The 13,742-nt window shown below is 41.2% G+C and overlaps 1 protein-coding gene across 1 annotated transcript in view; it reads left to right on the top strand.

Moving 5' to 3' along the window:
* The first annotated feature begins 6,863 nt into the window (after positions 1-6,863).
* The window catches only part of LOC138613066 (solute carrier family 23 member 1), a 47,536-nt gene continuing 40,657 nt past the window's right edge, over positions 6,864-13,742 (top strand). Inside the window, 2 exon segments of the mRNA XM_069686642.1 lie at positions 6,864-7,034; positions 7,036-7,149. Coding sequence (XP_069542743.1) covers positions 6,864-7,034; positions 7,036-7,149 — 285 coding nt within the window.

Below are 13,742 nucleotides of genomic sequence, written 5' to 3'. Positions count from 1 at the left end.
TTTCCAAAGGCTCATACGAAATTGATTTGTTCAACACAAGGTCTGACCCGGATCTTGTGGTGATTTATTTGTGCTGGTTGTTGATCAGAAGCCACCCATAATGGAACAGAATGATGTACGTCATTGCATCAAAAATACGCCACTGTTCTATCAACTCACGAGGGCTGCAGTTAGTTCCTAAAATAGGAACACCTTCGGTTGACCTTGAGTAGCTCTTCTGTCCTTATTCCACATCTGTGTATGTGACCCGACATGACCACAAGCTCTTACCGCCACACTACTTAGTGATGGCAAGTACATTTTAGCACCACTGAAACAAAGCCAATGTGAAGTGTATGTGGGAAAAGCATTTCTATTTGTGGTTATTGTTGTAAAACAGTTGCAATATGGTTAGATTTAGGCCTGACATGTGCTCTGAATCTACCCAACGCCTACGTAACTTTTAAATTTAGACTTCTGGACACTGTGTTTCCAACTAATCTAAGTGGCTTGTCAACATGTACCAGGTTAAGGTAAGCTTGGCCACATTCTCCGACAACAACTGATTTCACAATTGGGGTTTGCCGAGCTACCTCAATTAACCAGTGGTGCTCGAGCCTAGGGGCAGCATGGTTACTAATGGGATTATAGCTAACCTTTTTGATGTGGTGTTGTTAACACACTGCTGCATTAGCCTGGCAGCTGAGCAATGCCATGTATCCAGCAGGGTGACAGACTGGGCAGGGTTTTTATGCAGGGGGACATAACCAGGCGTAGCCCATTCACTCAGCCTCTCTGAGCCACACACAGGCAACAGCAGCAGCAAGGGTTGGAGTTGTCCAAGATAAATGTTTACACTTGTGATGATTACAGATTTTTTTCCTCTTTCAGAAAGATTTAGGCAAGTCAAGACACATTCCCAGCAGTAGCAATGAAGGCCAGATGTTGATGATGCCCATGTCTATAGCGTAGCTTCAACACATTCAGACTTTGGATAACAAAACTACTTGGTTATGTTAAGACAGAAGATCATGGTTTTGGCGATAAAGTAAAAGAGTTTAATTTACGCATTAATAGAAAAAAAATAATTAAAGGAATGGAAAGGGAAATTTGTGAGAACCCTATTGGAATTGAAGCAATCATTGCTACTTGAAGCAAGTAAATTGCATATCTGATTGCTTTAACAAAAGTCATGACAGTACACACATGCAGTGGAAGTGCAAGAAATGTACGTGTGATCGTGCTATTGTGAATGGCTGTAGCAGAATGCCTCCATAGCTAATTCAGCCAACCCAGCTGGTTTCACCTACATGAGCCAAATTTGGTACACATATGTATCACGTCAGGACCTACAAAAAAGTCTATTATGGACATACCCTAAACCCAACAGGAAGTCAGCCATTTTTTATTTTGTGGTCATTTTTGGCCTATTTTGCCATATTAACTGGGTCCATACTTTAACGAACTCCTCCCAGGGACTTGGCGGAAGGTGCACAGTCTAAAGCGCACGGCGCTAAGTGATTTAAGGCGTGTCTGATGCACTTTTGCAATTTACACGGCACACAATCTGGGTGCAAAGAGGTTGGCTTAAGTCCCTGGATTATGCATAGGCGTGTTTTCGGCATAACATGAATCAAACCAATAAGAGTGTCAGCTCTCATTCCCTTTAAGAGTCCAGTGCGCCTGCAGGCATGTTGCTATTTACACAGCAGATTTCGGTCATTCTTCTTCTATAAACCCGACCCCGGCTGGCGTATTTAACTTATTTCTTTCCACTGTGTGCTTGAACATGCAGAAAAAACACAGGTTACTGTACGATACATGTTGAAGCACGAATTGTTAAAGCCAGTGAAGCGATCCCACTGCCCAACAGAAACGAAAATGAAGAGATGTACATGTATGCTGTGTACATTTACGCACGAGGCACAGCGTGAATTATTTAAAGATAATAAGATAGCAATCACACTTGCGCTGCTTGCTTTGGTGCTTTGCACCAGGTGGACGATAGGGCCCTTAAAGTTATTAAAAGCTTGAGTTTTCATCAAGGGGTGTGGCCATGGCATGGCAAAGTTGGGGCAAAAAACTGAAAATCATTGTAACTAACTTTACGAAACTGGGTAGACATGGTCCCTGTAGGGAATAAACCAGCTTGGTTCACTTTGGGGAAACGACGCCTACCTGTCTGAAGTGTCAAAGTCAGATGCTTTGTATCCACTTTAAACACCTTCTTCGTATGACTTTTCTCTACGCTACCAGAACATCACGGTAGCCCACACTGTATCACTATAGGATGATGTAAACTGCCCTTGTGCAGAGGACATTGACCCTCGTGCTGACCGCTTCAGTCACAGTCGCTACTGTGTGACCTCCTTTTGTTTACAGGGACACAGAGTCTTCTTTATTTGTTTGGTCACAAGAGTTCATGGTTCATCAAAGCCTGGAAATGACGGTCTGATCAATTCTTTTCAATGCACGTTTACTCCGAGGTTTCATTCGTCACTGTCTACCAGGATCTGTAGGTTTGAAGCAGGTTCGACATCACAATGTTATGTTTGAACAAAAACAGTATTTCTGAGATCTTTTATATTGTATGTATTGAATGTATCATGTCTAGAACTTCATGATTCTATCGTCCTCCAGTAAATGAAGCTACATCTCGAAATCAAACTTTAACTTTAACGAAAAGGAAATATTCCCATCTCTGATTTCATCACGTGAAAGACTCACCACAACAATGTTGGAAACTCTCAGAGCCTGAAGGAACAAAGAATCCTTTCAGTCCAAGTACTACCATGTCCAATCCCTTCAGACACCTGCAGTAAAGAATCTCAACGGCAAACTTGTGGAGAAAAATCTGTGACTTTGCATTTGAAAGCAGAAGAAGTTGTATAAAACACAAAACGCAGTTTCAAAGACCTTCGGAAATACAGACCATGACTAAGGGGCCTCTTTGTGGTGAAGATGTAGGTAAATGAAGAAAGTGATAAACAAGAAAATCAAAGGGTCGCTGTTAAAGCCGGAACACTTACAGCCTTTGATTCTGATGCCTCAGAGATTTATCCTCACAGCAGGCAGCATGTGTGAAGCTCACAATCACAAACTGTCGTATCTGCTTTGACTCGGCTCCACATGATGCAATGACACACAATTTAGTGTCAAGTCTCAGTGGTGTTAAAAACCCAAAAGAACTGAACTGCAGGCGGTCCAGAACTGCTCTTACAAGCACAAGAGTATCAGTTTCTCAAGAGATGTCACGGACTCCGGTCTGTAGTCGTTCCAGAGCATGACGTCTCGGACAGTGTGGGGACTTTTTTCATTCAGGACTTTGTGTATATGTGTGCTAGGAGTTTTCCCTGTTGTAAACAGGGGCTCGTATAGTATATTCAAAATGATGGTGGTAAAGTCTTGTGCGTTTTAAGGTTTTGAACCATTAGCTAAACTAACGACTTGACCTTGTACAGCCCTGTCTCCTTGAAATTCATAGAAAACTAATTTGCAACAGTGAATATGTTTTGAGAGAAACCTGTCATTAGACATAACTTTTATTACATTTAACCGAAATGACGATATTCCACAAACCTTAACTTTAATGCTTTTGTTCCCTGAATCTAATCCATGTGAACCCTGGATTCCAGGTGCCGTGAGAAAGCACATATGAGAAAGTCTGTCATACTAAACGCTGTGCAACGTTTAAGGTTTATGCATCAATATTAAGGGCTCAGAATAACATATTTGATATAGACTTAAATACTTGGCACAACACCATACAGCAAACATTAACACCAATAGGAACATGTATGCATGCATGCTATAGCAGCTAGCTTACAGAGACAACAATAATGAGGTCAAGCACGAAATCTGCACAGAGATGATGAGGGTGTGACACGGCATGTGCACATGATGTGGCCTGTGACAAGTTAATCATGCAGCATGTTTATGGTAACACAGAGCACTGAGGATGCAATCAGTTACATGTGAGTATACAAGGATACCTAGCGCTTTCAGCAGAATTAAGACAGCATCAAGATGTTTTTGTTGCTGCACTTAATTGATTTTACTTGCGTCATAATTTCCAATGAAAAAAAAAGCAGATGATGCGCTGCTTCCTCGGACGTCACTACATTAGCCATTAAAGTGTGGTGGCCTAAAGTAAAGTAAATCAGAAATTAGAAATATAAATTGATTCTGATTGGCTGACTGGTGCCAATGAATTAACTGGACATCCCTGACAAATGTGCCTCTTTGCTGTTCTACATGAGAGAGACGATTTAACTGTGAGGATGTAACAGTTCAGCTTTCCCCAAAGCAACTACGTCGAATATGAGCCAGGTGCTTTGGAAGAAATCAAACTGTCCGCTCACAGAAGACGGCTAACAAAAAGGCATTGTGAGACGAAGTGCCATTGAAATCTAATTCTTGGATCTAAAATAAGATGTTACTTCAGACGCTGCCCATCGCAAATGAATGGTCATGCAAAGACGGAAAAGGACTCCAACAACCAACCAATAACCAGCAACATGGCTGAAAACGGAAAGTCTGTTTCCTCAGGGGAAGTAAATCTCAAAAGGGAGTAAAGCTTTATTGCTACCAGGGCAGAGGTTGGAGTGCAGCACATAAACTCAGTCATTGCTGAATGGCTGGAGTCGGCTTGTGTGACTCACTCCCAGCCATTGCCATTGTGCTGTAACAGAGCTGCGTACAAACACCTCAATTCCAGCTATCACACACCTCACCTTAAAAGACAGAATCTTTAAGTTACTCAGTTTGATATATTGTAGTTATTATGCATTAATTTCTTTCTACGCTACAATCTTCTGTGTGATTTCTTCTGCGTAAAGTCTGCTCGAATTCCTCAACATTTGTTACACGTGAGCGTATGAACATTTTCTACACAGCTGTTCCTACCCCAGCGAAACCTTCTTCTATGAATGCATCTCTCATGACGAGTCGCCCGAACATGCCGTGACATAGATGTGAATTGATTTCTCGTTTCGTTAGCAAGAAAATTGGTTCACATTGACACGCGGTACAGTGATGTTGACCTTGGTATTAGCAGTTGTATTCATACAAAGCGTGTCCAATTCTTGAGCATGCGTGGTAAAAGGATAGACTTACTGCTTCTGGGTCAGATGAGGTTTCAGCTGTAGTGACTTCTCAGAGATCTTAAAGATTTGAGAGTGTAGAATTAACAGAATTAATTAGAATGAACATTTAGCACCTAATGGATAAATAAAGTAACTTTAATAGGGGAATAAGACTCCAGACTTGCTAATTACATTTGTACTTTTTTAAAATGCATTAAACAGTACTAATAGTACTTATAGTACAAAGGTCGCTCTGAAGCTGTTTGTTGGCTCTTACTGACTGTGTTCCCTCCTGTCTTGATCGTTGCTTGTGTTGTATTAACTCTTAAATGTGCGTCGCTTTGGACAAAAGCGTCTTCTAAATGAAATTGTGACACTGTAAGTTGTTGGTCCATTAGAAGGGGTGAGTAAATTATATTTACTTCTTCCTAATAGTTTTTTACCGGCTGTGGCTCAGTGGTAGAGTCGGTCGTCTTTCAGTCGGAAGGTCAGAGGTTCGATCCCCAGCTCCCTCTAGCTACATGTCGAAGTGTCCTTTGGCAAGACACTGAACCCCAAATTGCTCCCGGTGGCCAACGGGTATGAATGTGATGACTGATTGACAGTTGGGCACTTTACATAGCAGCCTCTGCCATCAGTGTGTGAATGGGTGAATGTGATATGTATTGTAAAAAGCAGCTTTGAGTGGTCGCAGGACTAGAAGAGTACAGTCCATATCTACCTAGCTGTAACTACAGAAGGTGAAGATCACACATAACGGAAATCTGATTTTACATCCAGCAGTTCTGAACTCTGGGTCAATTTTTCAGTCCTTTCTGCTGCTGTGGTTTGGTGTTTCCCACTACATCAACTAATTCTCTGCTTCACGCCTCAGCTGGCTTCCCCTCCATGTGCATTAAAATATTAACATGCATATTGTGAAAAGATAAAAAACAGAAACGTTTTAAGTCTTTAAATTATTTAGTTTACATTAGAGAGTAAGTCCTTTTTTTACATTCTTTACGGACCTTTTTCAATGTTCTTCCACTTTGGTAGGTTCTGACCCCTGCAGATTGATGTGCACCGCACAAGAGCTGCAGTTTAGGAGATACTCTGACCCAATCGTCTATCCATCACAATTAACCCTTATCAGAGTCACTCACATCCTTGCGCTGGCCCATTTTTCCTGCTTCCAACACATCAACTCCGAGGGTGATTGGTGTATATTTATGTAGCAGCTGGAGCAGGCAGTAGAAGTAGCATAGAAGTTCTGTTTCACAATGTCTTCATCAAGATAAACTCCGGTCAGCCATAAAGCGATAACTGTGTCACGGGGTCTTTCTTCTCTAACCAACGTAACACAGAAGTCAGATGGTTTAATGTGTATCTATGTGTCAGCCCTGTGATTGACTGGTGACCTGTCCAGGGTGTCCTGGCTGCCTCTCGCCTGATCAGCTGGGATCGACTCTAGTCCCCTGGTGACCTTCTAATGATAAGCAGTATAGCATCCACAATGACACTAATCACAATGTCATCCTACTTAAAATATCTCAGTGTAACACGAGATCATTTGGTGCCCATTGTTGTAGAGGAGAACTTCTGTATCTTAAAATATATTGAAACACTAACGAATCAAACTAAACACAAGACGCTGATTAGTGCTTAAGGTCTAAAGTTTTGACAAGAGAAGAGCATGTTAATGGGTATGAAAAATCAAAGATGCATGTGACAAACGTGCTTGTCGTCACACAACAGCAGGCACATGACTGCAACTCAGAGTAACCAAAGCTTACAGTGCATTTGCTTAGCAGCAGACCACTTATGTCTTAGAACTGGAGAGGAGATTATAAAATAAGCGAGCCGCTCTCTCTTTTTTTTTGACTCAGTTTCCCCGGTGTGAGGTGGTCGTTCACGTTGCCCTCTCAGGTCTGCTGCCAGTCAGAGTTTTTCTCCCAACGTGTGTGCTTGTGTATCTGTGAGGAGCGCGCTTCGGTCCTCAGAAGCAACTGTGCGACACTTTGCCTGGTTCATCAGAATGCATCTCACTACAGAGGAGAGAATAGAGCTGGGACTGAAGGAGCAGGGGACAGTCAACCCTGCGTTTGGGGTAAGTTTTGTGACATCTTTATTAACAGTTAATTCTTCTGTTTGGCTTTCTGCCAGCACAAAATTAAAGTGTCAGTGGGTGAAAATCAAAAAGAGCTACAATCAAGTCTTCATTAAAATAATTACAATATAAAAGTTGCTTTTTATTTGTATGATTTTACTTTTACTTACAGACCAAGATAAAGAGATGTAGAGTGCTATTGCTAGTCATTACAGCGCTAAGAGCTAAATGTAAGCCTCAGTGGAATGTGTGCATGTGTTCCACAAACGACAGATATTTCAGTGGAATCGACTGAATGCTTCAAAACGTGTGGCCGTGCTCAAAATGAATGTAGTCGGGTCGGACGAAGACTTCAAGCTACAACTAGAAACTCTCTTGAATAAAATCTCAGCTAAGAGGCAGAAACGGGATAAAGGGCACGGGGGCAGGAATGTGTGGTTCGAGCATGTGAATTGTGAAACCACTGGCAGCGTGGGGCGTGCAAGTGTACACAGCTGAGCATGGGGGTTGATGTTTCTCATTCTCCCCCCCCCCTCATCTCAATTATCTGAAGAATTTGGAAAAAATAGGAATACCAAACAAACGGCACAGCTTCATCTACAGATGGGAAAACACGGCAGTCTGTCAACACCTGCAAAATAACACAGGGAAAGGCATCCGGCCTCATTAATTACTATTATCCCTGTATTGTACACTACCTGACACTCCTCGTCAGAAGCCCAATGAAAGACTTCTGCCAAACAATGAATTCAAAGATGTGGAATCAGGGAATATGTACTTAATAAATCCGTGTAGCTTTTGACATTGGCAGGCTGAATAAATGTTCATAAATCATGTTTTTGGCTTTGATCACTAACTTACATTTCACAATAACCTTTTTCTTTCGATGGATATCTTATTGGTATATCTATTACTACTTTGCAATGAAAGCACCCCATATGTAAGCTTTGCCACAGTTAAACCAGAGCAGTTATCTAGAACAAATGGGCGTTATGGTAATTGTGTTCCTTTCCTTTTTTTAGTGGTTCCTGCAGAGTCTACACATAACATCATTACACATATAACATGGGAGAAATCCCAGCAGGCAATTCTTCAGGCTACAAGTAGAAGATAACTGATTCAAAGCATGAAAAAAATCGAGGCGGAAAACTTCACATGATCTCGACAGTGAGACCAAACAATTCCAGCAAGTGCAACCGTCACGTTTAGATGGTTGAGATATCCGTTGGTGATGAAGCCCCCGGCTTGCAGAATACATTCCTCCTTCACTGTGCATGAAGATGCCTGTACGCATCGTGCACCTGATACACAGAGTGTCAGGGTTACATTAGGAACTCACCAGTGCAGAGTTTTGGTGCAGTTTTCTGGCTGATTATACAAGTGAGCTTTTGTTTGCCAGTGCAGAGGAAGTCCATTTAAAGTTTCAGGTGTCAACACAGGATACAGGCGTAACTCCAAAAACAAAGGCTCACTTCATTTGGCCGACCGTCTCCGGAACTCTCTCTCGCTCTCTCAACTTGTGCTTGTTTTTAAAGTTGGTGATGGTTAAAGGTTTTGTGGATCTTTTTCTCATTGTAAAAGAAGGGTGGAAACTTTGGTCTGTACAGTGTTTTAGTGCAAATGTTAAAAGGAAAGTGATGCATTCACGTGCAGAAAAGGACAGGTCGGAAAGAAGCAGCTGTATGAGGTTAATAGCAGAGACAGTGTTTCCACCGTTGATTATGCATGGCCTCCTCTCTTGTGGTCCCTGGATTGCAGGTAGATAACCACTAGATGGAAGCAAATGGCCATGTAATCACTGAAGCAGATGTCTGTGCGCTACCTGCTGAGAGCTAAGTGACATGAGAGTACATCAAAGACACACAGGAAATATGAAGCATGTGTGTGTGAGTGGTCTGTCCCATGTCATGGGTCTCTAGGGCCAGATGTAACACAATGCATTGGGGTGATGTGCAGTATACACAGTGTTTTGTTTTGCTGACTTTAAGCCACTTTCAGAATGAAGGCTGCAGCATCTGTAGTATCTTCCTCCTCATCATTTAAGGATCATTATCACAGGAGGAAATACTCCGAACCTTTGTTTCCTTTCTGCTGATTTCTTAACGTATGTCCCTGCAATGTCATCTCGCATAAAAGCTTATCTGCAATCTCGTTCACCTGTTAGACCACCACCATGAATACCTCACGTCACATTTCAAACGCTGGTGTCAACTTCAGACTCCCTTGCACATCAAACAGAAACACCCTCCAGAGAGTTTGTACAGTGAAAACCCTTCTGGAAACTGATCCGACCCATGTGGACCGTGTTAAGAGGGAGCTGACCTCTTTGCATTTGAAGGCAGCTCATGAGTCATCCCATAATGTACTGTAACCATAGACACACAAGAGAAAATGAACAATCCTGAAAACAGAAGGCAGATAGTTAATCGTGCGTCAAATCTGTTGCTCTGTAACTGTTGGAGCATTTGTAGCAATTCAAACTGACGTACTTACATCTCAAACTCGATGCTCGATAGAATCATTTGGAGTTAAAATAAATGTAACGCTCACGACTGCCACGATTATAATCGATTTTACCCAAAGAGTGTCAAAGGAAGTCCCTTAGGAGTCGGCTGCCTTCCCATCACAGGTATGACACACTAATAGGTATCTCTTCATCATGAGAGTTTCACAGGCTCTAACCTATGCAGAGAACATTTCAAAATGTATATAGATAAGTATAACCTGTATAAAAACAACAATGGACCATACTTTTGCATATATTTTGAACTTTAAAGCAGCTATGACAAACTTTCGTTTTGGGTTGGTTTTGGCGGCCCCTATGGACAGAAGCAGTACGACTGGTGTCGTAAAGATCTTTATATGGCTAGCGCGTGCAGTCGTTTGGGAACCGAGTTAAAGAAAGACACACCTGCTTTTAACTCCAAAAGAAGTTGTTAACGTTCCCTTGTCACGTTTTGTCTTTAAAACAATACGCCAACAAGAACGTGAAGCTTAAGTTAAAAGCCAGTTGTGTGACATTGATGCCCAGCGTTAACTTGTCTTAACTCTTCTTCTTATCCCTTTGCTTATCTTGCCTCCCTGTTTGTGTGAGCTTCTCTAGAGACAAATCTCCTCCTGCTTCTTGTTATCTGTCTGAGGTACTTCTCGCTGTTGAACTTTCCAGGGAAAAATGTAAATAAAATGTTTCCTGTGAATGTGTCCGCAATTCTTCTTTTAACTCCAAGTTAATCATCGGGGTGAAAAGCACTACAAATAACTGAGTTATCCATCTCACTGATGGTCGGGTTCGCTTTTGGGCATCACGTACAGGCAATCCTTCCTCTCTATATCTATCTAAGTACATTTTTCTCATGATGTATTGGCTGCATGTGAGTGCGAGTCGCGAGATACATGTGGACTTGGTTATATACATGGGTTGAGACTCGTGTAATGTCACAGGTTCACCAGATATGTGTTTGTGGGGAAAAAAAGTCTTGAGATGTAGAAATTAAATGTTTACAAAAGGTTTCATATCTTTTGACTGCTTCTTATTCTCTCTGTATTAAACCACCTGACCTATCTGTTTTTGGATAGAGGGAAGAAAGCTGTAGCCTTCAGTGTTACTCACCTGCAAACTAGAGGACCACACCTGACATCCATTTTTCTCACATTTAACTTGTGGTTCATGTGACCTTTATGATTAATATTGCAAAGAAAAACAAGTCTTTCCAGGAAAAAATAAAACCCTTTCAAGTAGAAGTACAATCCAGTAAGTGATGATGAGTTGGCCTCTCACAACATGGGTGGTAAGGGATTTAAAGGTACCATAACTTCAACGACCATATTGTACCAGCTTAACCAGAGAATTGTAAATCAACATAATGACAAGGGGGCCATTCTCCTCTGCTCACGCTGTGAGGTTCAAATGCTGTATTTAAAAGCAAAGATGAAGTGCTGCATTCCAGTTACCAAGTCATAAAACTGTAGGGAATCGGAAAAATATCAGTTAATCTCTTTGGTCAGCAAATGTAAAGACATTCATCACTTTAACAATGAGGCCCTGTTCCTCTGCCATCACACTCGGGGTCTGGAGCTGTTATCTTGTTGTAGGTTGCAAGTCTGCTAAAACAACACATTTGTGACTCATTCATTTTGACAACAGCTAACTTGAGCATTCAACCGCTTTCTAGCTAACGGTAATGTTAGCTTAGAATTTATGCCTTTCTTTTTTTCAGAGGAAGCCTCTTTCCACATTTCCAACGTAGTGGCGTTGGCCTTGTTCACCCGGGCTGTAGACAATTCAAGCATGACCACATCGAGGAAATTTTCCAATCACAATTTGTGCGGCGGCAGCCAGCGTTGTACTACTAGTTTTTTGGCTGCAGTTAGTCCCGCCAGCCATAACTTGCGCTGCTTCCCACTAAGTTCCTAAGAGTGAATCATCATTGCGTAAAAGAGGGATTGGTTCATGAGGTATAGCATTGCCAATTATCTTAGATAAAGTTGATGCCACTGTCTTCCAAACGTTATATACCTCTGGGCAGTCCCACATCATGTGTTTGAATGTTCCTGTTACATTAAGGGGACACGGGTCACAGTGTTTCATTAATTGGTGATTGGGGTTCTTTGAAGCCTGGAATGAATTCATGCCTATCTATTGAATCTAGTTACACTATCAAACCGCAGTGTTAGCGACTAGTGTAAGCAACTAGTGGTTGCCACTAATGGTCCTTTGTCACCTGCCGTGAAGCTCTCCGGCAGAGTCCCAAGTCCACCTGGCTGCCAGTGGATGGGGCAGCTCTCTCCCCCAGAACCCCCTTATTTATCCTTTTTTTTTAATTAAATTTTTTCTGTTCCTTTTTCCTTAATTATTTTTATTTATTCATTTTATTTATTTTTATTATTTTGTATTTATTTATTTACTTTATTTGTATTTATTTATATAATTCTTCCTTCTTCTTCCATTATGACAAGATTTGTACAAGAAATATCACTGATTTTGATTGATCTTTACTGACATCACCATAATTATTTCAACTTTTTGGACAATAATTACTCAACAATACTTACAATCCCACTACTATTTATCATGGATTGTCTCACCCTCCCCGACCTGACTGTACGCCACTGAACAAAGGCACACATGCACATGCACATGCACACATAACAAATGAACACGCAATACTACAATATCATTTGTATTATATAATGTTAAATGGCCTGCGTTCTGTGTTCCCTGCCCTGTTAGTTTTTGTTTTGTTTGCTGTTGTTTGTTGTTGTTTGTTAATGTCATGTCTGGCATATGGCAATAATAATAATAACAAAATAAAAAAATGTTTAAAAAAAACGCAGTGTTAGCTAGGCAAAAAACACATTTGATAATCCATTAGCTAATGTTACACAGCTAACGTTAGCCTTCAACCACTTTTTAGCCATCAGCACTATTTGAAAATGTCACACGATACAAAAGGAAAAGTTTAATTCTTAACATTCTTTTTTCCCACTCTTGTAAAACATTTCCTCACACATGCATTTTAAAAGTGCACAGAAAAAGTGTTGGGACGCTTCCTGGAAGCAGGCCTGTCTTGCTAGCTGTCTAGCAAATCATTACTGACTCAACCACAACACCTCTTAGGTCAATTGAGGAGACAGTTAACCTTACATATTAACTTTTACTTGCTTAATGTAAACGTTTACGAGACGTATCATGTAACACTATAGATGTTAAATGATATTGCTATCCGTTGTAAAATAAGTGGTTGACGTTGACATACAGCCCATTGTCCCTCCAGATTGCCATTAGACAAAGACTTGCGTAGTTGCTAATCAACCTGGAAAGCGGAGAAGCCACAATCGTTTTATGACCCATTTATAGAGTTGGCTTACAATACTCTTATGTCAGTTTAACTAAAAAGTGCTTTAGTACATACGTAAACAGTATTAATGCTGTCCGACCATCCACTCCTCAGGGTTTCACAGCTTTCACTGAGAAGCTAACCCCTCTCACCGAGTTGAACCCAGATCTCTGAACATACTGGGTATCGTTTGACAGTAATTTAGCCTCTGGGAACGTCAGTCAAATTTTAAGGTGTTAAAATGGAGCCTGACGTTAAATAGATAAACGATAAATCATTTCCAAGACTTCCTTTTTCATGCACTCGCTGTCATTTATTAGTCCTGCTTGCGTCTTGAGACCTGAGAATTTGTTTGGAGGTGAGAAACGGCTTCTATGACAGGATGGTTGGCTGAACGTACAGATGTCTGTTAAACGATGTTAATAAAAAAGTTATAGTGTCAGGTGATAGCCGACTGGTTAGGGGATCACATTAACGCTGATTTGTTCCAGAAGTTTTCATGCATACCTGCTGCAATGCTAGCGGACTTTGACCTTGAAACCAGATTGTTTCCGACACCCAGAATCTCGTCCCTTTCCGAACAAATTTTGCATTCATATTCACAATCTGTTTTGGAGATCAGCTGGACCCATACCCAACAAATTCTTCCTCCGCTATCAACCCACATGGATGCTCAGCACAGCATTGCTAGATAATGCCGTTATCTTTTATCTCTCTATATCTCAGTGAAGATAGGAGGGTTTCTCTGAACTACCC

The sequence above is a fragment of the Semicossyphus pulcher genome, unplaced genomic scaffold (assembly GCF_022749685.1).
Source record: "Semicossyphus pulcher isolate SPU_LCO1_2020_fin unplaced genomic scaffold, fSemPul1.0.p SCAF_8, whole genome shotgun sequence".
Taxonomy (NCBI): domain Eukaryota; kingdom Metazoa; phylum Chordata; class Actinopteri; order Labriformes; family Labridae; genus Semicossyphus; species Semicossyphus pulcher.
Note: the sequence above shows the minus strand (reverse complement) of the source record. Positions and strands in the feature narration are given on the sequence as shown.